Source organism: Suillus subalutaceus (genome assembly GCF_016647625.1).
Source record: "Suillus subalutaceus strain FC151 chromosome Unknown DFJ58scaffold_120, whole genome shotgun sequence".
Classification (NCBI taxonomy): Eukaryota; Fungi; Basidiomycota; class Agaricomycetes; order Boletales; family Suillaceae; genus Suillus; species Suillus subalutaceus.
In genome coordinates, this window is record NW_024540369.1 from 129,546 (window position 1) to 154,759 (window position 25,214).

The 25,214-nt window shown below is 49.0% G+C and overlaps 6 protein-coding genes across 6 annotated transcripts; 2 read left to right on the forward strand and 4 right to left on the reverse strand.

Moving 5' to 3' along the window:
• The first annotated feature begins 36 nt into the window (after positions 1 to 36).
• On the forward strand, positions 37 to 2,021 carry DFJ58DRAFT_807214 (uncharacterized protein). The gene is made up of 8 exons (XM_041391229.1): positions 37 to 158; positions 211 to 434; positions 487 to 515; positions 567 to 577; positions 629 to 861; positions 910 to 1,008; positions 1,061 to 1,423; positions 1,471 to 2,021. Exons 1-8 carry the CDS (start codon positions 56 to 58, stop codon positions 1,693 to 1,695), a joined length of 1,287 nt encoding a protein of 428 aa, XP_041239748.1. The 5' UTR covers positions 37 to 55; the 3' UTR covers positions 1,696 to 2,021.
• A 614-nt stretch (positions 2,022 to 2,635) lies between these two features.
• On the reverse strand, positions 2,636 to 3,591 carry DFJ58DRAFT_807215 (uncharacterized protein). Its single transcript, XM_041391230.1, has 2 exons — positions 2,914 to 3,591; positions 2,636 to 2,855 (listed from the first exon to the last, which is right to left on the reverse strand). The coding sequence occupies exon 1, from the start codon at positions 3,469 to 3,471 to the stop codon at positions 2,920 to 2,922; it is 552 nt and encodes a 183-aa protein (XP_041239749.1). The 5' UTR covers positions 3,472 to 3,591; the 3' UTR covers positions 2,636 to 2,855; positions 2,914 to 2,919.
• A 6,669-nt stretch (positions 3,592 to 10,260) lies between these two features.
• DFJ58DRAFT_732238 (uncharacterized protein) lies at positions 10,261 to 11,459 on the reverse strand (the record flags this gene model as incomplete). The annotated part of the gene is made up of 2 exons (XM_041386148.1): positions 10,261 to 11,049; positions 11,082 to 11,459. The coding sequence occupies 2 exons, from the start codon at positions 11,457 to 11,459 to the stop codon at positions 10,261 to 10,263; spliced, it is 1,167 nt and encodes a 388-aa protein (XP_041239750.1).
• A 5,974-nt stretch (positions 11,460 to 17,433) lies between these two features.
• DFJ58DRAFT_748302 (uncharacterized protein) lies at positions 17,434 to 18,295 on the reverse strand (the record flags this gene model as incomplete). The annotated part of the gene is made up of 2 exons (XM_041387580.1): positions 17,873 to 18,295; positions 17,434 to 17,720 (listed from the first exon to the last, which is right to left on the reverse strand). Exons 1-2 carry the CDS (start codon positions 18,000 to 18,002, stop codon positions 17,434 to 17,436), a joined length of 417 nt encoding a protein of 138 aa, XP_041239751.1. The 5' UTR covers positions 18,003 to 18,295.
• DFJ58DRAFT_748303 (uncharacterized protein) lies at positions 18,260 to 24,549 on the reverse strand (the record flags this gene model as incomplete). The annotated part of the gene is made up of 17 exons (XM_041387581.1): positions 18,260 to 19,624; positions 21,018 to 21,113; positions 21,173 to 21,308; positions 21,379 to 21,561; positions 21,638 to 21,747; positions 21,966 to 22,428; positions 22,485 to 22,592; positions 22,663 to 22,815; positions 22,873 to 23,207; positions 23,263 to 23,367; positions 23,419 to 23,428; positions 23,480 to 23,696; positions 23,765 to 23,803; positions 23,859 to 23,902; positions 23,949 to 24,406; positions 24,455 to 24,479; positions 24,532 to 24,549. The coding sequence occupies 17 exons, from the start codon at positions 24,547 to 24,549 to the stop codon at positions 18,498 to 18,500; spliced, it is 3,627 nt and encodes a 1,208-aa protein (XP_041239752.1). The 3' UTR covers positions 18,260 to 18,497.
• A 302-nt stretch (positions 24,550 to 24,851) lies between these two features.
• DFJ58DRAFT_732242 (uncharacterized protein) lies at positions 24,852 to 25,142 on the forward strand (the record flags this gene model as incomplete). Its single annotated transcript, XM_041386149.1, has 3 exons — positions 24,852 to 24,876; positions 24,933 to 25,047; positions 25,100 to 25,142. The coding sequence occupies 3 exons, from the start codon at positions 24,852 to 24,854 to the stop codon at positions 25,140 to 25,142; spliced, it is 183 nt and encodes a 60-aa protein (XP_041239753.1).
• Between the last annotated feature and the right edge of the window lie 72 nt (positions 25,143 to 25,214).

The window sequence follows — 25,214 nt, forward strand, 5'->3', positions numbered from 1 at the left end:
CTGGGTGGCCGGCATGGTCATCGTTCGGTCTAAGAGTTTTTGTCCAGAAGCACTAATGCTGCGACGACGAGCAGGGGCTATTGTGCGCGGTCTTAACTGCACGTCTTCTCCGCGAAGCTACTCACAAAACGTACCGCAATATCATCCAAAAGTCAGAGGTCACCTGCATTTGTCTCTACTCTCTGCAGGCTACTGACTGGCATATTTCAGCCATTCCATTCGCGTTTTCAAAGGAGGCTGCTATCAGACATGTCGGTGTAGCTGCTTCCGCAGGTTGCTTATTTCGCGATTTCATTGGGTCGCTTGGTGCAAAGTATATAGGTGGAAACTTTCAGCCAATCCAACCCATCCGCATTCAACCTGTTTATTTTCCTGCTTGGTTTTTGGACGCAGAAGTCGAGTCATACTTGACCGATGAAGATGACGAGCGGCAGGTATATTCTAGCACCTCTTCCTGTTACATTCATTCAAGCGGGAGTCTCGCAGCGAATTGTGACCGCGTATTTCAACGACTGGTATACTAGCTCATTTATCAATATTCTTCTGAGTTGACAAATTCCATATAGTTACTTACCAGGTGCGATCTCCCCACACCAGGCATACCAGTGAGGTTGATCACTTTCATAAGGCGCTACATTGGACCTGCTTGGGAGGCTTGCTCTCCGAAATGACCAAGTAGAGCCTGCCTTGGCCGTTCCATTTTCTCGGAGCCTCACGCGTCAACACGGTTCTGATGTTATATGCATGCCCTACACTATCAGCCCACTCGACGTTATTAGCAGTACACGGCCTTCGTCCTTCACTCATGCTACTACTGATGAAGATGCACGTTTCGAGCCACGGTTCATAAAAACCAATATAGTATGTCATCTCTTCTGACGCACCCTTTTCCTCCTCACCCCAGAGCAGGAGGCTGCCTACCCAGTCCTGATACCGCTTTATTTGGTTCAATTTCCAATGGTTCAACGGTTCGAGTCCACGTTCGTCATAGAAGCATACAGTGAACCCGTATGTTTTTCAAAATCAAACTCTATAACACTGACAATATCCTATGTACAAGGGCCGGTTTTTCATACAAGTCTCCGATCCTCCCGAACAATCAGAAGAACATCGGTTTGACTTGGAAAAATACATTGGTTATGACTACTTGTTTGTAGGCGATACTCCATCACCGCATGCGAAGGCCCGCGTCCTCGCTCCCAAACACGATAGAAACGCTTCTGCAAATGTTGCATCGTGGTTCGATGGGCTATTTAGCGAGCCTGGTGGTGCAGAGAAGCTGGTGCATCCAAAGGGAGCAGCAGGTGTTAGCGTGCATATGGATGACCCCAGGGTGCGCGAGTGGACTGCTGAGGAGGTCAACTCGATTCGGGAGTGGATGAATCAGGGGCAAGCGATCGTCCAGTTGAAAGACGTGATCAAGGTTTGTTCTCAGCCTGAGTTTAGACCCATATACTCATTCATGATTAGAATCTTACTTCTATTGAGGACCAGATGCAAAGTGGCTCTGTGGAGGTGACCCAGTGGCCGCCATCTTCAGATCCCAAGCAGGGATTAGAGAGTGTCACTGCTGGCTTGGAGGCTTTCATCAAGGCAGAGCTCGACAAGCTCCAAAAGCTGGAGAAGTCCCGTGCCAACACGGCGCCGGAGTGGTGGCGACAGAGAGAGGAGAAACAAACGCTAAACCAGAAGTGAACATAGTATTCCAGTATTTTTTTGATGTCCACCATCGGCGTATCAGTCCTTGAATCTTTATGGAATCGTGGATTACGGAGAAGCCAGGGCCCCAAGCACTCTCACAGAGGGCCCGCGCCAGACCTCACCTATACACCGTTTGCTAATGAATCTGCTTATCCTTCAAAAACACAGAACATGTTCGCGTACGGACGTTTTTTTTTTAAAAAAAAAATCCTGGTTTATTGTCCGGTGGGGCGGGGCCCTATGCTGGACAGTACATGCTGGTATTTACTCTATTTAATTATATTCTTTTGCCGGTAGTGCTGATGAAATGGTCCCGGCGGGGGCGTACGGACGTTGTGTACCAGACGCATCCCACCAGGTGATATCGTCAATGTAGGATCGAGCTCGACACGAACAGAGACATCGGTGAAGGATTACATTCATTTCCGTGTCAATTATCATGTTAGGACCGACCAGCCTGGCATATTCTACCGCGTATGTGTGAGTAGCGTAGCCTTCCAGATACACGATAACTGCAACTATCCAGTCGTGTGTCATTATTCATTGGATCTGACGTGCGTAGCACAAACCTATCAGCCATATAGTGAACAGAAGCAACGACGACAACTCTAGGACAATTGCCCCGACAAATGGATAAATCTCGTATTCTGGTCCCCGGGCTGCTGGTATAATTCAAAAATCAAGAATTGGCTCATTGATTCTTGCAGATTTGGAAAGAAGGTCACCAGACTGAGGGTTAGACTGAGCGACGGGCCAAGCATCAAGTGGAAATGGATCAGTCGCAAGCATCCAGATATCTAAAAATTGTGCAGGTGACACTCAATAGACTGTATAGACAGTGTCAGGGAAGACACAAATGCAATGCAAAGATCCGCGAGATACGATACAGCTACTTCCAACTTCCATCCCAGCCGACAACCATATGTAAGGTAAGCCGAGCGCTATGGTGGGATATGATCTATCAGCTACGTCCAGCGTGCGATAAAGATGTGCAATAAAGATAACCCGATAAGCATATAGAAGATGCGCTAAGCAAGAACGAAGGGAGGAAAACAAGTTGAAAAGAGGAAATATTTGAAAGGAATGCGAGTAATAGAATGAACCTAGTGTCGTTAATCATAGAGAGAAGTGATTTCAAGAAATTGGAGACAACACTAGAGTATGGAAATAAAAATTAGCAGCAGCGACAAATGCAGGGAAAGAGGGACGTACATATTCCTAGGTTGCGTTCTTGGCAGGAACAATATACCCATAGACTAATTTGATCAACTCTTGGAGACAAAAATCGTATCCTCCATGCTCAGCGTGCGCCCTGCTAGCAAGCAATGGCTTGCACCCCTTCTGATGCCGACCCAAAGAATCGGTCCTCGTCAACAGTCTTTTACAGTAGGGGCATTGGTAGGATATCTCAAAGTGGGCGCCTTCGATGTGACGGCTCAAATGCGTCCTCACCCCTACGTCCGAGCAATCCTCGAAATGGCAGGGAGTGCATTTCTTCAGTTCGATACCATGCCAATACCATAGGTGGTCTTCGAACCGGATTTTGTCCATATCTACGAACAGACCACATGGCTGGTCAGTCCAATCGCATGAGCGTACGCAGATCAGTTCTGATGAGGGCTCCTTCGTAACGTTGTCGGACGCGTTGGGGTAGGAATCATCCAGTTCCATCACCCCAAATCTCCTCGTCCGAAGGGGATTGCCGTGGGGATCATGGGTCCTGCGGCTACTGATGTCGACCGGCTTTGGGTCATGAACAGGCATGACCATGACTGTGGCACTGGCGTCCGCTAGCGTGTACGGACCAAACTTCCCCTGTTTGATGACGTTGTCCTTGTCGTTCTGGCGTCTGCGCTTGCGGGTTGTTGGTGCAACAGACGAACTTGAACTGACCGTCCACGAGTTCAAAGGTCTGGCGGGATTTACGCTTACAAGGCGTTGCAGAAGCCGTCTGATCAAGAGCAGAGGAAGATGGCTCCACGCTTGAGCCCACACGAAACTACTGTTTGCAAGGGAGCATCTTCAAGTTGACCTTGAGGGAATGCCACAGTGGGGTGATACGCAGTTGGACGGACCCGCGGTAGTCTGAGGTTCAAGTTGCTGGTAAGGGTAGGAGGGACCTGCCTCGGTCTGAGGTTGCTGGTGAGGGTAGGAGGGACCCGCGACGGTGTCAGGTTGCTGGTAATGATAGGGAGTGGGATCATATCCATGCTGGGGCCATGCGTGGCCTTGCGACGGTGCTTGAACGTCCGCAGAGGGCTGCGAATAATACCCACCAGAGGGGGCCGTTGGTATAATAAGTAGGATAATATTCATGCTGGGACAATGCGGGGCCTTGCGGTGCGGCAGAGGGCTGCGTATAATACGCACCGGGAGGCCCGTTCATGAAGTGACCATGGTCATATTCATGCTGGGGCCATGCGTCACCTTGGGGGGACGCTTGAGGGACATCGGGCTGCGGAGGGTAGTAGAGCGTGGGATCGTTTTGGGGCATCTGGGGAAGATTAGCCACCGGGGCCGTAAAATTCTCCAATGTCGGAAACGACGCCTGAGGATCTTGAACATATTGTGAATCGGACGAAGTCCTGGAGAAACAAATAAGTAATGATGGGGACTCTGTTAGAGTGTCACGTACCCTTCAAGTTGTTGTGGCGCTGCTAATTCATCATAGTTTGATCTGTCGTTAGATGTGAGTTGCTTGGCCCAGGTAGGTTAATTGAATCGACTTACCCATTAACGTCAGCATCGGCTGGGCCTGCCAGCGCATTTTCGTCAAAGGCCCGTAATTCCTCGCTGTTGTTAAACAATCTGTCAAAGGCCGTGAGTTTGAGTAAATGATTTAAATTTGCTAGAAGCACGTACTCATCCATCTGGGCGCGCAGTTCGGGGGATAATTCGTCACTTTGGCTTTGGTAAGCCGCGACCAAGTTAGCTATGTCCTCTTGGGTAAACGTAACGAAATTTGGGTCGCCAGGGAGCGGCTGGTGGTCATTTGACATAGGCATAGACTCGCTAAGAGAACGATGAGATGGAGTCCGTCATTGAACTCAAGATTAAAGACCAACCTATCGATTTGCGTTTGAAGGGAGTGAAATGAGGAACTAGATGCGAAAGGCATTGTTAGCATATGAAGATATCGGGCTGAGATGTGAGTAGACTTACATAGACATATCGATGAATCAAATAAGCGAAGTGGCTAAGATGACAAGACGAAGTTGAAAAAAATAGAGTAGTAATGAGAGAAGTGGACGAGATAACGACGGGGGGTTTTTATAACTCGCGACAGGCAGCAAAGCGGTAGACAAAGGATGACCTGTGGACATGCATTGAAGCCATCGATTTAGCATTGTGCCCCGACAACATATCGGAAAAGGGAAGCGTTTGTGGATACTTCCATATAGGAAACGCTCCTGTGGGCTCGTGAATTCGATTTAGAATATACTGCTTTGTAGCATCATACACAGTCCACAAGATCACAAAGGTCACTTACCCTTGGCAAACGTGGAATGTGACAATCGAAGTACCGGTGGTTATTCACCAGAGGATCACATTACATATGAAGCAGTACAACTCCGATAAGGTTCCCAGGATGTGAACAACGGCATTCTCGAGGAGTAGTGTCATGGCACACTCGACCACCATCATGAACTTTGGCAGTGGTACCTGCTTAAGACAGCAGCCAGCAAACTCGAGCACGAGCGGGCAATTGTATAGCTTAAAGTTGTCCAGTATATAGACACCCGATTATGATGCAAGATGAGGGTAGCATTCTCTGTGCTGAAGCATCCGTCAACAGTTATACTGTGAGGAAAAACAAGATAGATTACATATCGGTTTGAGATAGCCATATCAATAATCCAGGGTTATGATAAATTTTGCACGAGGTATAGAGCTGCACGCCTCACGCAAGAGTTGTATTGATATTAGAATTCGCCATATTGGCCATAGCCCTCAGTTACTAGTTAGTACGTCAGAAGGGAAGGTGAACGTTGTTTTGGTCTGTTGTGCAAAGGCTTCCAGGAGTTTCCTTATTCGGACACTTCCCTGCACTTTGCACAAAGTTACTTTGATGCTAATCTAAATCGAGGACACCTGCTTCACTCTCGACATGCACCAGTGTCTTTAAGTGAGATCCTGGAAGTGATTTTTTATTTTGTGTTCAATGATAGACGACGACGTTTCTGCTCACATTTATTGCCTGATCTCATACCATCACCGGAAACTCAAGATCGACGTTCCATCTTCCGACTTGCACTCACCTGTCGTGCATTTCGAGATTCAGCACTCGATATTCTTTATTCTAATCTGAGAGGCTTCTGGCCTCTTATTCTCTCATACAGACGTTCCGTGCCCCATATTGATACATTCCATCCATTGGTTGTCGCCTCCCGCATACGGATTCTCTCCCAACCATGGCAAGACAAAACTGCATACCCTTCCCTCCTTGCATGTGTCAAAAAAAATTACCCCTTTTTCCAAACCTACGATCCCTCGCACGGAACCATTGTTCTCTCAAGTACATCCCAGTTCTCAAACTCCTCTTACCTACAGTTGAGATCCTCTCCCTCGACCTCTCATCGGACGATTCTTCATTAACATTTCGCAAAGCCATCATCACTGCACTACCTACCTCTGCCCCCCATCTCAAAGCTCTTGAGATCAAGGGTGGCGGCATCTACGTGACCGACAAAAATTCCTCAGAAATTGAGTCCCTCCTCATGAGCTATCCCGACGGTCTCACAGAGCTTTCTTTGACATGCCACTGGCGTGATGTCTCGAGCACCGTGCTCAACGTCATTGCACCCTGGCCATCTCTCCGATCCCTCACCTTAAAGCTAGGTCTCAAAGGTATCCCTACCGCACCTCTTGACATCCCCCAGCCCTTTGCCGCACTCACCCACTTGCATATCTCATCCGATGACACTTTGGACCTTTTCATATCTTTCCTGTGCACCTTCCGAATCCTCAAATTCGATTCCTCCAACTTCGTATCCCTCAACATCAAAACAATCCAGTTCAATGCAGGACATTACATCCCAGCCAACACCTGGTCCCAATTACTCGCATCTCTCATACACACAAACACCAAACTATAGCACATCATCCTAATCGAGAAATGCAAGTACTGTTGTTGGCTTTGCCGACATATCCCATCCTCCTCTTTTGACTTTCGCCCCCTACTCGCGCACCAGAGTCTTGTAGGCCTCAGCACCCTCGTGCTCTCTCCCGGCCCCGCAACATTGATCATACTCACCGACGCCAACATCTCCGTGCTCGCTTGTGCATGCCCCCAGCTCCACATTCTCGACTTGGGGTTGCGGAATACTCCTGTATCATTGCATGCTTTGAATACCCTTATCAGGCGCTGCCGCGAGCTGCGCCAAGTCTCGCTCTGCGTGGATACGTGGATCGATGCGTGCAGAGATGGTGAGAATGCAGACGACGAAGACGAGGTAAGACTCCAACCTAATCCACGCCTGATAAAACTGGAAGTCGGAAACTCGCCTGTCGCGTACGTAGGGCCCTCAGCGCTCATCGCTAGAGCTGACGGAGTCAATCCCGCGGTTCCTGCATGCAATGGCGCCGAGGCTTAAGAGCGTCACGGATGGGGTGCAGTCCCGTGGAACGCATGACAATCCATGGCAGGTGGTATCGGACGCCCTGTGGACGATGGTAACAGACGAAGAAGAGGACTGATGGTGTTTTTCGAGGGAGATAGATACACTATAACCGTTCGTTCGATCGTGTGATCAATACCTAGCTAGGACATGCGTAATACTTTAAACCTAAATCATTCAGCCGTTCGAGCACCAGAGAGGAGAAAACAGTTGCAACCACTGAACAACTACAACTCCAGTACAATCGTCAGATAATCCCCAATTCAGGTCGGCGGGGCTAGTTCCGGTGTCATAGGACAGCCAGAAGATTGAAATTTCAAGGTACTGGTTAGCGTTCACCTACCGAGTCCGCATGGCCAACTTGATCGACGTAAGGGAACATGCAGAAAATGATACGAGTGGCAACTTCAGCTGCTACGTTAGAGAAGCCCAGTTTAAAAGTTTTGTAGAGGTATGCTGAAACGACTTAGAATTTCAGGATCGATATCGCGATACTCACGCAATCGATGTGTTTTCAAGTGGGGACATCGACGAATTGCGCGTTGAATAATCCGCGGAATGTGATGGCAGGCAGATGACATGGGCGATTCCAAAAGCTTCGTCACCAAGACGTCATGGTCTTCTTACATAAAGTTCTTTCTCGGTTCCTTCGAACGGCTTTAACCTGAGCACACAAAGTCCGGAAACCCTCACGTCATTCGCAACGAGAAGACTCCAGACTGTACTCAACATTTTCGCTTCAACTTGGTGTTGCAGCCATCACCAAGAAGTATATAACGGCCTCAACTCCCCCGCGTACTGTCCTTCCCTCACTCCACGGACATGTCGAGTGGCATGGCTTTCCACCACTCTATCTTGCGAGCAATCAATGGACTTCGGAGCATAGAAGACAACTGTGACGTCCTTATCTTCATTCGCAGTATGAGGAGGCCATGTATGTACATGGACGTTGACATAATTGGCATGTAGAATGGATTCCGAACCTTCCCTCTTATCACACCTTGACATTCACTAGCACTCATAAGTGATGTCGTCGCAGGCCTGATCTTAGCGGAGTGGTTACCAGAACAGAATCAAAATCTCTTTCTCTTGGACTGCGCAGGTTCGAAATCTGCCGACATCATTGTTCTTTTTTCTATCAAAACACGCCTCGAAGATTCGCTCATGGATAGGTTCCTTGGTGGTTCATCTCAACTTCGTCCTGACCAAAGTGATTACCACAACAGAATCTAAATCTGTCTCTTGGACTGTATCAGTGCAGGTTCGAAACCTGCCGAACGACAAAGGTTTTTTTTCTATCGGAACACGCCTTGAAGATTCACTCATGGATGGTTTTCTCGCAAGCCTATCTGACTGGTCTTTGTCAAGGGGTTACCATAACAGAGTCAAAATCTGTTTCTTTTGAAGTTGGTTCGAAACCTGCTCACTACATTTTTGCGGTGTATAGATCCTCGAAGGCCCATCTCAGCTAGGCCCAGTCATTCCTCCGAAACCTCCTTTTTATGTGGTAGTCTGTCTATGAAAATGAATTCACCTTTCACGCTTCACGAGGGTCGTCTCAGAAGCATAAGATATCTCTAAGGTGCGTGCTTGCCAACCTAGATCGTTGTCAGACTGACCAAACTATTGTTTGGATTCACTACCAAACGAAAAATGTTAATGGGGTCGGACTCGGAGGCGAGAAGAATGTACGCAAACTAAGGACAAAGCGAGTCGGACGGTCATTGCTGAAGAATTTATCCTGATCTCTCCTTCCAGAAAATGATAAGAGAACCACCTCCCTCATCTGCGCCGTTATTTGCTTGTTTATCACGCACAGCGCTGAGCGCACCAGTTGTGCTTTGCCACATCCAATGCAGGCCGCAAAGTCTCATCGATCATTCACGTTGTTAGGGGGAATCCTGCTCATCGTGCAGCTGTGTGCATCCTCGCTATTCAGACCTCCGTTAGTAGAACGCACCTATGAGGACTTGCACTCACGGTGTGTGATGGTCGGTAGCGGGTCAGCTGTTGGAAGTGAGAGCGAGAAGAAACCTCACTGGATATAATTCCTGATCCGCGATGTTTTCTATGCAACACAAGTTGGGTGCCGGGTTGCGCACTTAGTAGTACATCAGGGTTCAAATCATTAAAGTTATCCCTTATTTTGCCGGTGACATATTCCTACTCCCAGCTGTGACCAGCTTCTAGTGTGAGTGAGTCCAACTCGGTGACTTTCAAAGATAGCTAATCGCCCGAACTTGAGGATTATCCCAAAAGACTTGTTCCTCCAGACTTCAAATTCACGAGGTTGAGTCTCTGCTCTTTCAGGGACTGAAGTCATCCGACTTTAGGCGCGTTCCCTCCTTCTGTCCGAAACCAAGTTTCCATACCGTCTAGTGTCCGTCAATTTGACGCACCGTGATCCACCTCGTTCCTCTCATCTCTTACAAGTAACAGGGCTTGTACTCAAAGGTAGAAGTCATGACCCTGTTGCTGATTGTGATTGCTAGGGTCATCGCCGGATTCACCCCGCATATCTACACTTGTTCCGTATCTGCTCCCAGTAATGCCGAAGTATCCAGGGTCTGCAATAATCACTGTAAGGGTTACAATGAAGGAAACAAGAATGAAGACGCACGCAGGACAACCTATGACAGCCGATCCTGTTGCAATTGTTTTCTCCCCTGACGTCGAATTGCTGTACTGTGTCACGCACGTCCGAAATGATACGAACGAACGTGGACAGTTATCTAGGGCTACCGAGCCGCTACTCAAACATACGCATAAGCGCCAGTGTCACTCAAAGCTAGTATCAGTTCTTCTTGTCGTGTGTATCATCCTACCTGATAGTTTTCCAAATCGTCGTTCTCTTGTAAAATTACAACGAAATGTTGATACACGTTTATTCCAAACGCATTAGTCGAACCCTCTCGGGATTGATCTCCCTCGAAAAACACCATCAGTCCTCTTCTTCCTCTGTTACCATCGTCCACAAAGCGTCCGACACCACCTGCCATAGATTCTCGAGTGTTCCATAGGACCACGCCCCATCTGTGACGCTCTTAAGCCTCGGCGCCATCGCATGCAAGAACTGCAGAATTGACTCCTTCAGCTCTGGCGATGAGCGCAGAGGGCCCACGTACGCGACAGGAGGGTTCCCGACCTCCAGTGTCATCAAGCGCGCATTAGGTCGGAGACCTACATTGCCTTCATCTCCGAGCGCATCGACCCGCACATCCACGCAGAGCAAGACTTGGCGCAACTTAAGACAGCGCCTGACAAATATATTCAAAGCATGCAATGATACGGGGGTATTCCACAACCCCAAGTCAAGAATGTGGAGCTGGGGGCATGTATGTGCGAGGGTGAGAATGTCTGCGTCGGTGAGTGTAATGGAGGATGTGCGGCCTGGGGATAGTACGAGAGTATCGAGGCGTGTAAGACTCTGGTGCGCGAGTAGGAGATGAAAGTCAAAAGAAGAGTGTGGGTGGTGTTCATAGCCGGATTTCTCGGTTAGGATGATGTGTTCTAGTTTTGCGTTTGTGTGGGTGAGAGGTGAGGAATTGGGACCAGGTGTTGGCTGGGCTGCAACTTTCTGCCATGAAGTGGATTGTTTTGAGGTTGAGGGATGTGGTGTTGGAAAAATCAAAATTGAGGATTCGGAAGGTGCGCAGGAAAGATATGAAAAGGTCCAAACTTTCAAAGTGTCATCGGATGAGACGTGCAAGTGGGTGAGTGCGGCAAAGGGCTAGGGGATGTGAAGAGGTGTGGTAGGGATACTTTGAGACCTAGCTTTAAGGTGAGAGATCGGAGAGATAGCCAGGGTGCAATGACGTTGAGCACGGTGCTCAGGATATCATGCCAGTGACACGTCGAAGAAAGCTCTGTGAGACCATCGGGATAATTCATGAGGAGCAACTCAATTTCTGAGGGATTTTTATCGGTCATGAAGAGGCTGCCCTTGATCTCAAGAGCTTTGAGATGGGGAGCGGAGGTAGGGAGTGCAGGGATGATGGCTTTGTGAAATGGAGATGAGAAATCTAGGGAGAGTCTCAACTGGGGGTAGGAGGAATATGAGAACTGGGACACATGTGAAAGAACAATCGCGCCATGCGAGGGATCGTAGGTTCGGAAAGAGGGGTGATTTTTTCTGCCCATTCACGGAGGGAGGGGCCCTATGCAGTGTTATCTTGAGGAAGTGAGAATCAATGGACGGATGTATGATCAAACTGGGATCCAGGTCTGATCGACATGACAGAGGTTTTTCAGATTAGAATAAAGAGTATCGAGTGCTAAATCGCGAAACCACGCAGTCGCTCGAAGGGTGCACTGCCGAGGCTATTTTTGTCAATCATCATTCGACGATCAGAAGAACATTTTCGAAATTCAAATTCAAATTCAAATGCTTCTTGCTTAGCCCTTACAATACTGGTACAAATATTGCATCGAGGCGTTATTTATTATAAATGATGTGGGTCCTCATCTTACTTCGTTTGAATTCGACTGAGCAAACGCAAATGCTCGACAGATTCAACTCAACAAACCCACAGTGCAAAGAAGTTAAGGATCTCGGTGAGTTCACGAGCACGCGTAATGAGATCCTGCAATCCGACTAACATTCCAACAAGCGCTCGAAGGATTCCCGTAGCCCTGCTCATCCCAGATATCGAGGTAGGTCCTCAAACTTGCCCTTTAGTCTCTGTGCTTTCTCTAAATCTCGGTGACCACACAGGATCAGGCTGGTATGGAAGTGGAGGCTGATACCCAGGCACTTCGGGATGCACAAGAGGCTGCAAAACGCATGCATCCACTTTCTGAACTTGCGATAACTGTGCCGTCTGTTGGCCAACACGCACAAGCGAATCTCGATGCTGCTGACAGTTCCCAGGACACATATCTTAAACCTCTCAGGATATTCGAGGAAGTTATTGAGAAGATCACAGCTGTATGAACCCTTCTTTGGATCAGAACCGAACTAATCTACTTCCACAGGTACATCCATATGCAAAGATCGCACTGGGCATGTTGTCTTCTGCAGCCAAAGTGTGTTTTCATTTTCTCTCTCCCTACCTCCCACCGCCCAGCAATCATTTGTGCAGATTATTCTAGCGCAAGTGGATCGCAACAAAGCGGTACACGAACTTCTCAAGAAATTGTGTCAAGTTTACAGCTTCATAACACAAGACGAGATGCTTGACCAAATCTCGTCGTTGCGTATTATCCTTCGACAGATCTCTCAGCAGACCCTTGAATGTGCTCGATTCATCACAAATTATTCGGAGACCAAGAACCTTTGTGAGTTAACGAGCTGTTGCGCTTTGCACCGTCTCAAGTTTCTTGCGTTATCACAGGGACGAGACTTGGAAAGAACGTTGTCTCGGAAACGAACGATACGATCCAACAGCACAGTAACGCGTTGGATATGCTCATGCAAAACTTTCGGGACCAAGTCACTCGCGACGTAGCCACACACATCCACCGTACGGGTGAGGGTTCAGATGTCCTTGTAACTCGACATATATTCATACCTTTTCAGAAGATATATTGTACCTCAGCGGTATGACTTACGCAGATGGCGCGGGACTTGATACTAGAAAAGAATGCCTTCAAGGAACCCGCAGGAAAATCTTTTCTGAGATCACGGAATGGGTCAACAGCACTGGGGATAACATTCCACGCGTGCTGTGGCTATCTGGCCCTGCGGGCAAGGGCAAATCAGCCATCGCCCACACTCAGATTTCTAATTGGTTCGACAATGCGGGAGGGCTTGGTTCGTGTTACTGTTTTGACCGCCAGCGAGAAGCAGATCGTCGCCATGAAAAGATTTTTTCCACGATCGCTTGCGACCTGGCTGACCGTGATCCAGAAATGAGGCGGGCATTAGCAGATGCAGTTAAGACCTCAAATTCGCTCAAGAAGACGCCGGATATCATCCAGCAGTGGCAGAAGCTTCTTATCGAACCACTGGGAAAGTCATCTAGGTCAACTGGGGAACCCATTGTGATCGTGATCGATGCACTGGATGAAAGCGGTGGAGTAGAGACACGGAAAGACCTCCTCCGCATTCTAGCCGGCAAACATCAAAACCCCGCCGTTCCCAAAATCACAGACCTCCCAGGCAACTTCCGCTTTATCGTCACCTCTCGCCCGCTTGATGACATCAATGACGAGTTTCGTGATGTTCAGCATATTCGACAGATGTCGATGGATGATATTCCGCCAGCAGACGCAAAGCGCGACATTCATGCTTACGTATCCAAGGAGTTGGAGTGGTTTGATTTTCAGGACAGAGAGTTTGCAGTCCTCGCTGAGAAAGCTGATGGACTTTTCGAGTGGGCACGTCTCGCTTGCGGATACATCAAGAAGTCCCATGTGGGGCTATCTGCAAAGGATTGCTACAAGACCGTGGTGTCACGCGATCCCGATGAGAGAAGCCCGCTGTTGTACGACATGTATCGCCTCATTTTAACAGATATCATGCACGGGGATACATCTCTGCATACGCCGAATCAGCGTTTGACGAAGCTAGCGAGATTTCGTTCAGTGATGGGACAAATACTAGGGACAGCCGAACCCCTTCCTCTAGCTTCCCTGAAGGCCATGAGGTCTCATTTTCCGAAGGAAGAGGACCGTTTCGACGTGGAGCTTGTGGCAAAAAGCATGGGGTCCCTCCTCAGCGGCACCACCAACTCAGATTCCCCAATCCGACCCCTTCACGCATCCTTCCACGATTTCTTGACGGACAAAGCATCCAATGAAGAATTTTTCATCGACCTGTCAAAGACACAACACGATCTTGCATTCGCGTCACTTCGAGTGATGGAACACGGTCTTCGCTTCAATATCTGTGATTTAAAGTCGTCGTATCTTCCTAATCGCGAAGACCCCGGGCTGCAAGAACGAGTCCAAAAATGCATCCCCCAACATTTGTCATATTCCTCTCGATTTTGGACTTCGCACGTACGAACCATATCCTTCGACAAGGAGCTCGCGAAAGAAGTGAAATTGTTCTTCGACAACGAGCGGCTGTTTTTCTGGCTCGAGTTACTCGCCTTGATCAATGCACTCAGCGGTGCAGTTCCTGCCCTTCCGCCCATTGCCAAGTGGCTGAAGGTAAGCACACTGCTACTGGGTGTTAGATAAAGCGCTCATGCGCAACCACAGGGCCATCCCAAATTCAAAGATGTCTCGTCGACTGCAATGGACGTACAGAGGTTCATTCAAGTCTTCGGCCGGCATGATTTTACACAGCACGCCACATCTGTATGTATCAGCACTCCCATTCTCGCCTTCCAACTCCCTGCTATCGAGAAAGTTTTCTGCACGGTTTCCGAATACTCTTCGTGTGGCATCTGGACGTGATATACATTGGCCAGCTGTTCTGACCGTGCTCAGGGGGCACACTTCTTCAGTTGCGTCGGTCTCGTTCTCGCCGGACGGTACTCGCATCGTCACTGGTTCGCACGATAACACTGTTCGGCTGTGGGATGCAGGGACGGGGGAGCCAGTCGGTGAGCCCTTGCGGGGGCACACTGATTCAGTAAACTCAGTCTCGTTCTCGCCGGATGGCACTCGCATCGTCACTGGTTCTTCGGATAAGACTGTTCGGCTGTGGGATGCATGGACGGGGGAGCCAGTCGGTGAGCCCTTGTGGGGGCACACTCATTCAGTTTTGTCGGTCTCGTTCTCGCCGGACGGCACTCGCATCGTCACTGGTTCGCGAGATACGACTGTTTGGCTGTGGGATGCAGGGACGGGGAAGCCAGTCGGTGAGCCCTTGTGGGGGCACACTCATTCAGTTTGGTCGGTCTCGTTCTCGCCGGACGGTACTCGCATCGTCACTGGTTCGCACGATAACACTGTTCGGCTGTGGGATGCAGGGACGGGGGAGTCAGTCGGTGAGCCCTTGCGGGGGCACACTCATTCAGTAAGGTCGGTTTCATTCTCGCCGGACGGCACTCGTATTGTCACTGGTTCTTGGGATAGCACTGTTCAGCTGTGGGATGCAGGGACGGGGGAGCCAGTCGGTGAGCCCTTGCGGCACACTGATTCAGTTTCGTCGGTCTCGTTCTCGCCGGACGGCACTCGCATCGTCACTGGTTCGCACGATAACACTGTTCGGCTGTGGGATGCAGGGACGGGGGAGCCAGTCGGAGAGCCCTTGCGGGGGCACACTTCTTTTGTAGTGTCGGTCTCGTTCTCGCCGGACGGCACTCGCATCGTCACTGGTTCTTTGGATAGCACTGTTCGGCTGTGGGATGCAGGGACGGGGGAGCCAGTCGGTGAACCCTTGCGTGGGTGCACTTCTTCAGTAAGGTCGGTTTCGTTCTCGCCGGACGGCACTCGCATCGTCACTGGTTCGCAAGATGCGACTGTTCAGCTGTGGGATGCAGGGACGGGGGAGCCGGTCGGTAAGCCCTTGCGGGGGCACACTGATTCAGTCTGGTCGGTGTCGTTCTCGCCGGACGGCACTCGCATCGTCACGGGTTCTTCGGATAAGACTGTTCGGCTGTGGGATGCAGGGACGGGGGAGCCAGTCGGTGAACCCCTGCGGGGGCACACTGATTCAGTAGTGTCGGTCTCGTTCTCGCCGGACGGCACTCGCATCGTCACTGGTTCTTGGGATGGCACTGTTTGGCTGTGGGATGCAGGGACGGGGGAGCCAGTCGGTGAACCCTTGTGGGGGCACACTGATTCAGTTTGGTCGGTCTCGTTCTCGCCGGATGGCACTCGCATCGTCACTGGTTCTTCGGATAATTCTATTCGGCTGTGGGATGCAGGGACGGGGGAGCCAGTCGGTGAGCCCTTGCGGCACACTGATTCAGTAAGGTCGGTTTCGTTCTCGCCGGACGGCACTCGCATCGTCACTGGTTCGCAAGATGCGACTGTTCAGCTGTGGGATGCAGGGACGGGGGAGCCAGTCGGTGAGTCCTTGCGGGGGCACACTGATATAGTTTTGTCGGTCTCGTTCTCGCCGGATGGCACTCGCATCATCACTGGTTCTTGGGATAAGACTGTTCGGCTGTGGGATGCAGCGACAGGGGAGCCAGTCGGTAAGCCCTTGCGGGGGCACACTCGTCCAGTAAATTCAGTCTCGTTCTCGCCGGACGGCACTCGCATCGTCACTGGTTCGGACGATAACACTGTTCGGCTGTGGGATGCAGTGATGAACCAGCCGTCGCAATATTGCGCTATGTCAAATCCTTCAGCATTATCAGATGAACATCGTGTCACGCATCCCATGGAGTCCACCACTTCCATTACATTGAACAATCACTTCATTTGCTTCTCGCCCTACTCCATCCATGCGTTGTGCAACACTTCTGAATTAACGGAGGGAGCATCCCATGACGACCGCAGTTCGACCCCCTTTTTCCTGAATGTTGACAGTGGATGGGTCGTAGGACCCAAACATCAACTGTTATTTTGGGTACCACCCGCTTCTCGACATTCATTTTGGAGCCCGGGAACTTTATTAGTGATACCCAGATGTCCCGAGCTTGATTTGAGCCGCATGACACATGGACAACACTGGAAAGAGTGCCGAGAGGAGTGAGTCTCCTCAATGCCCTTTCTGTTATTCATACTTACTAAAATCAATATTTGCAGATCTTAATACCAACGATACCTGCAGCAATGGATCTGTTATGGATTTTTCGCATACAATCAGACGTGAACGAGTGTATCGTGGATCATACTTTGTGTTCTATCCCATACCCAGCGAATTTAGGATTGTCCATGTGAACGACGTGAGCTAACGGTATGGCACTCACGACGTTAGTGCTGGTTTGTGAGAGCACATGACGACGGACAAGGCATACCGATTCCATAATAATGCGGTTGTGAGTGCGCCGTGGATTACGTCAAAGTGATGCAGAAGATCGGTGCTTTTTCGGACAAGGCATGCTGGTTTCAATGTCAGAGACGCGGTTGCGTGTGCGCTGTGTATCGTGTTGAAGTGCATAGCGTTGGTACTTCCTCATGGCAGACTGAGAAGCTCAACAGAAGGACATCGTTGTTGTGGTCTTCTGTGGTCGTTCAAGTTCCCGTTGCACCGAGTACATTCAAAGGGCGCTAAAAATAGGATGGGACGAAATATGTAGTTCATTGCTATACAGTACAATCGCGATATCTACGACAAAGGCGGTGAGAACGAGAGCAACATGAAAACGATGCGTGTAAGGATGTTGTGGGCTGTGAGGTATGAAAAAACAGCTGGAGGAACAAAGGCACTGGGCAATAGCAAGCGAATGGGTGATGATATTAAGGCAATATGAAGACTAGAAGTTCCGCATGATAGAGGACATTGAATTGAGGGTGATATTGGACGCAGGTGCACCAGGGTATCACAACGGGCGTCCTCGTCAAGGAGCTCTTCGATAGTCGGTTTCTGGAGACTCAGCAGGAAGAATCTAATGACTACAATCGAGTTTCATAGCATATTCTTTCAAGTTGTTGTTCCTCGACGCGAGTGAAACGGGTTTGAGAGCTGTTCCTGTGTGAAAGACTAGATGTCGATAGATCCGTGCCGCTTCTTAAGAAAACGTAAATAGAACGAGGAAGCAACTCACTTTTGAGTTCACCGAGGGCTTTGGCGCATGCGAATCTGTATCCCCTGGTTCGGACTTCGTCAGGGTGGAGGCCCATCACGAGAAGGTTCTCTGATTTCTTGAGTAATTCTCCTGCGAGAATGATGGCCATGCTTGTAGTAGGACACCCATCTGGATTAAGTTAACAAATGAGATAGAGAAGGACGTACTTTATACTGTTGAACTTACAAGGCCACGACAAGGAGCTTGGCCGCTGGGTGAAAGGGTGATGGTTGCATAGAAAGGATCGACGACGTTGATGATATGTATTCTCGTTGGGTGGGTGCGACAAGGAGAGGGTGAGAATTGAGAATGATGCTGATGAGGTGTTTTGAGTTAGTACAGCAAGATCATAGCGATCGATGATGTGTATGATGGAACTCGGAGGGGATGCCACTCAAACATATGCATAAGTAGTCGCATATGCCAGTGTCACTCAAGGCCAGTATCATTTCTTCTTGTCACGTATGTCATCCTACCTGATACAGTTTTCCAAATCGTTGTTCTCTTGTAAAGTTACAATGAAATGTTAATACACCTGTACTCCAAAAGCGTTAGTTGAACCCTCTCGCGATTGATCTCGCCGCATATCCCTCGAGAAACACCATCAGTCGTCTTCTTCGTCTGTCACCATCATCCACAAAGCGTATGACACCACCTCCCATGGATTCTCACGTGTTCCATGGGACCGCAGCCCATCCGTGACGCTCTTAAGCCTCGGCGCCATCGCATGCAGGAACCGCGGGATGGACTCCTTCAGCTCTGGCGATGAGCGCAGAGGGCCCACGTACGCGACAGGAGAGTTCCCGACTTCCAGTGTTATCAAGCGCGCATTAGGCTGGAGACCTACTTCGTCTTCGTTTTCACCATCCCCGAGTGCATCAACCCGTCCATCCACACAGAACGAGACTTGGCGCAACTCGCGACAGCGCCTGACAAGGATATTCAAAGCATGCAATGATACTGGGGTATTCCGCAACCCCAAGTCAAAAACGTGGAGATGAGGGCATGTACGAGCGAGGGTGAGAATGTCTGCGTCTGTGAGTGTAATGGATGATGTACGGCCTGGGGAGAGTACGAGGGTATTGAGACGCGTGAGACTCTGGTGCGCGAGTAGGAGACGAAAGTCAAAAGAGGAGTGTGGGTGGTATTCATAGCTGGATTTTTCGGTTAGCATGATGTGTTCTAGTTTTGCGTTTGTGTGGGTGAGAGATGTGAGTAATTGGGACCAGGTGTTGGCTGGGCTGCAACCTTCTGCGATGAATTGGATTGTTTTGAGGTTGAGTGATGTGGTATTGGAAGAATCAAAATTGAGGATTCGGAAGGTGCGCAGGAAGGATATAAAAAGGTCCAAAGTGTCATCAGATGAGATGTGCAAGTGGGTGAGTGCGGCAAAGGGCTTGGGGATGCGAAGAGGTGCGGTAGGGATACTTTCGAGACCTAGCTTTAAGGTGAGAGACCGGAGAGATGGCCATGGTGCAATGACGTTGAGCACAGTGCTCGGGACATCATGCCAGTGACATGTCAAAGAAAGCTCTGCGAGACAATCGGGATAATTCGTGAGGAGGGACTCAATTTCTGAGGGATTTTTATCGGTCATGAAGAGGCTGCCCTTGAGCTCAAGAGCTTTGAGACGGGGAGCGGAGGTAGGGAGTATAGGGATGATGGCTTTGCGAAATGAAGATGAGAGATCGAGGGAGAGGATCTCAACTGTAGGTAAGAGGAGTTTGAGAACTGGGATACATGTGAGAGAACAATCGCGCCATGCGATGGATCGCAGTTTTGGAAAGAGGGGTGATTTTTTTTTTGCACATGCACGGAGGGAAGGGTATGCAGTGTTATCTTGACATAGTTGGGAGAGAATCTGGATGCGGGAAGCGAGGATCAATGGACGGAATAGCTCAGGTGTGTGACGGAACTGGGAAGGTCTGCATGAGAGAATGAGAGGCCAGAGTTTCTCAGATTAGAATAAAGAATATCGAGTGCTAAATCTCGAATGCAGGGCAGGTAAGTGCAAGTCGGAAGATGGAGCGTCGATCTTGAGTTTCCGGTGATGGTATAAGATCAGGCAATAAGTGCGAGTTGAAACGTCGTCCTTTATGCATTATGGTTGAACACAAAATAAAATATCGCTTCCAAGATCTCAGTTACGCGAAGACACTGGTGCATGTCAAGAGTGAAGTAGGTGGCCTCGAGCCTATCCGAGCCAAAGTCTTGAGGCAAAGTGCGGGGAAGTGTCTGGATAAGGAAACTCCTGAAAATCTTTGCACCCTCGTCTTCTGCACCGTGACTCTCCCCCAAGTCGTTTGGAGGGCTATCTTCCAACTTGTTTTCCTCCCTTCGTTCTTGCTTAGTGCATCTTCTGTATGCTTATCTTCACTATGATTGCACGCTGGACATGGCTATTGTATCCCACCGTGGCGCTCGGTTTATTAAGTTACATATGGCTGTTGAATTTTATAGATATAAGTTGGTAGTAGCTATAATGTATCTCGCCATGGAGCTTGGAGCTTTGAATCACATTTGTTATGGATGAAATATACGACATATTGCCTTGCATTTATGATTTGTGTCTTCCCCGACATGCTGCGACCGTTTGCCTATGAATCTTGAATCTTATTTTACTACCATCCTTGTAAAACAGCAGTGCGCCGTGACGCAGCACAACAAAACGACGTCAGAGGGGAGAAAATCATTACAACCATACACATTGATAAATCCCGAATTCAGGTGGCCGGGGCTGACTCCGTCATAGATGACCTAATCAGCAATTTTCGAATAAGGAAACTCCTTCAAGCCTTTGCACAACAGACCAAAACTATGGAAAGCCGGACACTCGTGCTCAAATTTTAAGAAAAAATGGCCACATATAGTAATCGGACCTTCGAGCACCAGTCCTGGCGTATTTGTCTGTGTTGATCAGTGAAACCTACTTGTGTGTTTGAATCTAGGTCGAGTGTATAAGGATGAAAACCCAAAGCTGTAATACATTGTAACACCACCCCAAAACATATGCTAAACGAAAACTAGCGTCATCTAAGCTACCTTGCCCCCAAACTCTTCAAGTTCAAACCCTGGCCATTTGCAGAAGTGGTTGCAAACTGTGGCGAGTCTCAAATTCACTGACCGCCTTCTCGATGTTGCCCCCCCCCAAAGATGTCTTTCTTGTCACTAACCGAAGGGTGTGTCATAATCTGTGGGTCGGTCAACAGCTCGGTATTGCCTGTTTGATTCCGACAGTCAGAATCGCCGATGCGTAATGTAACAAGGTAAAGTACATACCTTGATAATCAGAGATGAAGACCAGCCCACCTGTCTTCACATACTGTACATGTTGTGTGAAGGCAAGGAACAATGCAAAGTCATATCCAGGTTCATCTGGATCAAGTAATGGGTTGGGGTCCATGTTATGAATATACTTGACAAAATTCGTCGTCTCTGCCGTTGATAACTTCCTCGAGGAGAAAACATGCACGCGCTGATGCAACCTTTAATGCAGGCTTGCTACTATCTTGATAGTAAGATAGCGCCAGACCAGCTTCGACAAAGCGCACACGGGGAATATTGAATGGTACAGGCTCAGATGCCCCTGCCACAGCACGGTCAATGACATCGTAGACGAGACCTAACAGAGCTTTTGCCCAGTATAGGATGTTTGCTTCCCTAAATAACTTGGCCGACTCAGTCCTTGGGTGCAAATCGTCCAATTTTGAAATCCAAACTGGCTGGCGTGCCTTTGGGATATACCTTCTCGAATGGACGTTTCACAACAATGTCATGCCGTGCCCTGGACCCAAGACCTGAGGTAGGAGGCGACATCAATGTCAACCATCCTGTATGCGCAGTCTTGAATCCACCTATGCCGATGTGAACCCTCAGGGGATGTATCGACGGTCACATAGCCCACTGACAAATCAGCGTTATCCACAGAAAACGAATGGTACCGGGTACACTTCAAGAGGTCGTTGAGTTGTCAGGTGGGGATTGAGTAAAAATGAATGTTTTCGGTCTGGAACTTAGACACTTACATCTAGGTGAGCGTGCTGAACACATACATCGGCAAAAAATGACATACCCTGCTGCATATCTAAATCCGCACCTCCTCCAATCTTCAAGGCTATCCTCAGGTCGTCGCGATCAGGAGAGCAGAGAACAGGCAGGGGGATTACGAGATTATGCTTGCGAGGAGGTGAAGGTGAAGAGGTGATACTTATCGCACGCTCATGAGTTCGCTTGGTAGTTGTGGTAACTGGTGCAGGGACTGTGGCAGCAGTAGATGACGTGCTCAGCGCTGGTACTGGGGTGGCAGCAGATGATATCTTCAGTGCTGACTCAGAGTCGAACGGTGGGTCAACTGAGTCGAATTGGTGGTTTGGCGCTGTCTGAGAGTCAAACGGTGGGTCAGCTGAGTTGAAGTCAGTTGGGTCGAACGGTGGGTCAGTTGAGTATGTGTATGCCAGTGATTCTGCCGAGTCGGCAAAAAACAGCGGGTCTGCCTTGCCCTTGCCCTTAGCCTGACGACTTGAGCGTTCGATCGCCTGTACAATTAAGTGTAAGTTAGTGTAGGTAACAATCATACAACAAATAAACATACCATTTCATTCGCTTCTTGCCAGTCTTCGAAATCGGTCCATTGAATCTTTGGCACAACTACCATAAGGCCGAATTGTTTCATCTTGAATATTGGGGCCTTTGCCAGGACCTTTACGGGTGGGCTGAAGACACTGTGAGTAGAAATAGGGAATTGATGGCGGGTGTGTCGCGAGATCAACCCATTTCAAGTCTCGCACGATGAATTCATGCTCGCGCCACGAAAAGGTCCCGCCAAATGCATGTAGCTTGGGCAGAACCGTCTCCATAGCCAAGTTTATGAGGCCCGGGGCATCAATTTGGGCGTCAATATCCTTCTTGCCCTCGCAGATATTCTAAATAAAATATGCCAGTTTAGCCGGGCATGAAAGTGAACATAGGAAAGGTCATACCCCGATTAATGTACCTCTTGATTTCTTGTGCCCGCCCGCTTCATGAATGGCCGAGATCTCTAGCGAAATGGTTTCAGCCATTGCGCCACCAGGAGTAGCATATGAGAGTTTGGACCATCTCTGGTATTCAGTCGAATACGATCCGTGGTGGGCTGAATATCCAATGGGACCCGTGAGCCTCGATGGTATTGGTGATGCCGCCAGCCCCTGCCAAGACATGGGAACAGCTACATCAGGACCAGTTGTACGGTCGCGAGGCAGAGGGACAGGCGGTGGGCCCATAGAGGTATTGGTCCAGTCAGGGATTGCCACCACACGAGGCGGATTGACACTCGCTGTCAGTCATGGTTAGAATCAGCTCGCGTCCTATCAAAGATTGGAACAACTTACATTTCCGTTGGGAAGCATTCACTGACTGCCGAATGACCTTAGGATCAGGCCATCGCTGACTTGCTGGGGTGGACGACAGATGTTGTCGTAAGGCAGGCTGTGATGCTAATACAAATATGTCAGTAAATAACATCGAGAAAATCGTTATCGACTCACTGGTGGGTTTCTGAGATGTTACGGACCTCATTTCATATCGTGCATAGCATGGTGCACATACATTGCGCCCAGATCTGCCAGGTTGCATTGTAGCCACGTAAAAACAAGGCTGGCCTTTTGCGATCTGGGCACGACAACTCGGGCATTCACAGATTCGGTCTTTGGCGGCAAGGGCATCTTCCATAAATTGACAGACAATGCTGTTCGGGTTCGCCATATGAACTAGAGTGGTCTGAGTGAGTGCGAGTCCGAGTGCGCTGGCCAGTGTGAGTGTGTCGCTGCATGCCTTAAATATGACAAAAACCAAGTTAATAATTTAGCTATGTATATGCATGAGAAAACAAACCAAAGGAGCAAGACCAATAACAATGTGCAGAGAGTGGCGCTGCAGAGAGATCAGTTGTCATTTATGTGCATTGAATATGCATATTGAAACATACCAAAGATCCAGAACAATGTTCACCGGAAGTTGCGCTGCAGAGAGCTGCAGAGAGATCAGTTACAGTACATTGTATGTACTTATTAGAAACATTGCTAGCACTATTGGTGTTTGGAGTCGCGTTAGATGGAGGTGCGCTATTGGTGTTTGGAGATGCGTTAGACGAAGATGTGTTGGAAACATTGTTAGCACTATTGGTGTTTGGAGATGCGTTAGACGAAGATGTGTTGGAAACATTGCTAGCACTATTGGTGTTTGGAGATGCGTTAGACGAAGATGTGTTGGAACCCACTTCCCCGTCGGTACTGGCACTATTGGTGTTTGGAGACGTGTTAGATGAAGATGTGTTGGAACCCACTTCCCTGTCGGTACTGTCGACTCCAGAAAATGGTAGCACTATTGGTGTTTGGAGATGCATTAGACAAAGATGTGTTGGAACCCACTTCCCCGTCGGTACTGGCACTATTGGTGTTTGGAGACGCGTTAACGCCTTGTTTGTGCCACTGCCAACGCCAGCCATACTGGAAGTGGAAGTTGCGCTGCAGAGAACTGCAGAGAGATCAGTTGTAGTACACTGTATATACAATTTTACGATACCAATGACGATGTGCAGAGAGTTGCACTGCGGAGCGATGATCAGTAGTGTATGCATTGTATATAGTACTAGAACATACCAATTGAAGAGGTCCCATTCTATATACGACCTTACAACCCCCAGAATGTCGTCCACTGGTGGTTTTGCGGTGAGTTGAGCAGTCACAATGTCCTCGGACTACTGAAAGTGGGCAGAGCGCTTTCATAGTGGTCTGATGCCAAGACATGGTCCTAGGTAGTGCGGCAGCACTGCGGCTCGTGTCTCCGATGCTCTCCGAAGTTTATGGCACAGTACGTTTTAAGGTGGGCAGTGCGACTCATATCTCTGAGTATTAAATACTGCGAATGCATCTCACTGAAGCTACCAGTAGCTACACCATCACTAGTACTACCTTGCACAATGCCTAACCAATGGAAACCTACGCGTACGTCTGCTCTGCTCTTGTTTTGAATTGACACCCCCTAATTCGCATCCAATTAGCACCATTGGACGTAATTGAGCCACACATCCTTCGCCTTTGGAAGGCACGCCAGACCGATAGGCAAATTGTCACGGAATTGCAAAAACATTTCGATACATCACGCTATGGTCTCGGGTGAGTTGATAATCTTCTTTCAATTACAACTATATTCTGACGACGTGCTTAGGCTTACAAAATTTCTCAAGATTCATGAAGGCATGGGTCTTTGAAGAATGCGCCAGCAAAATCATAACATTGAGACTATCCATGACGCTATGACTCATTTACGTCCGATGTATCCA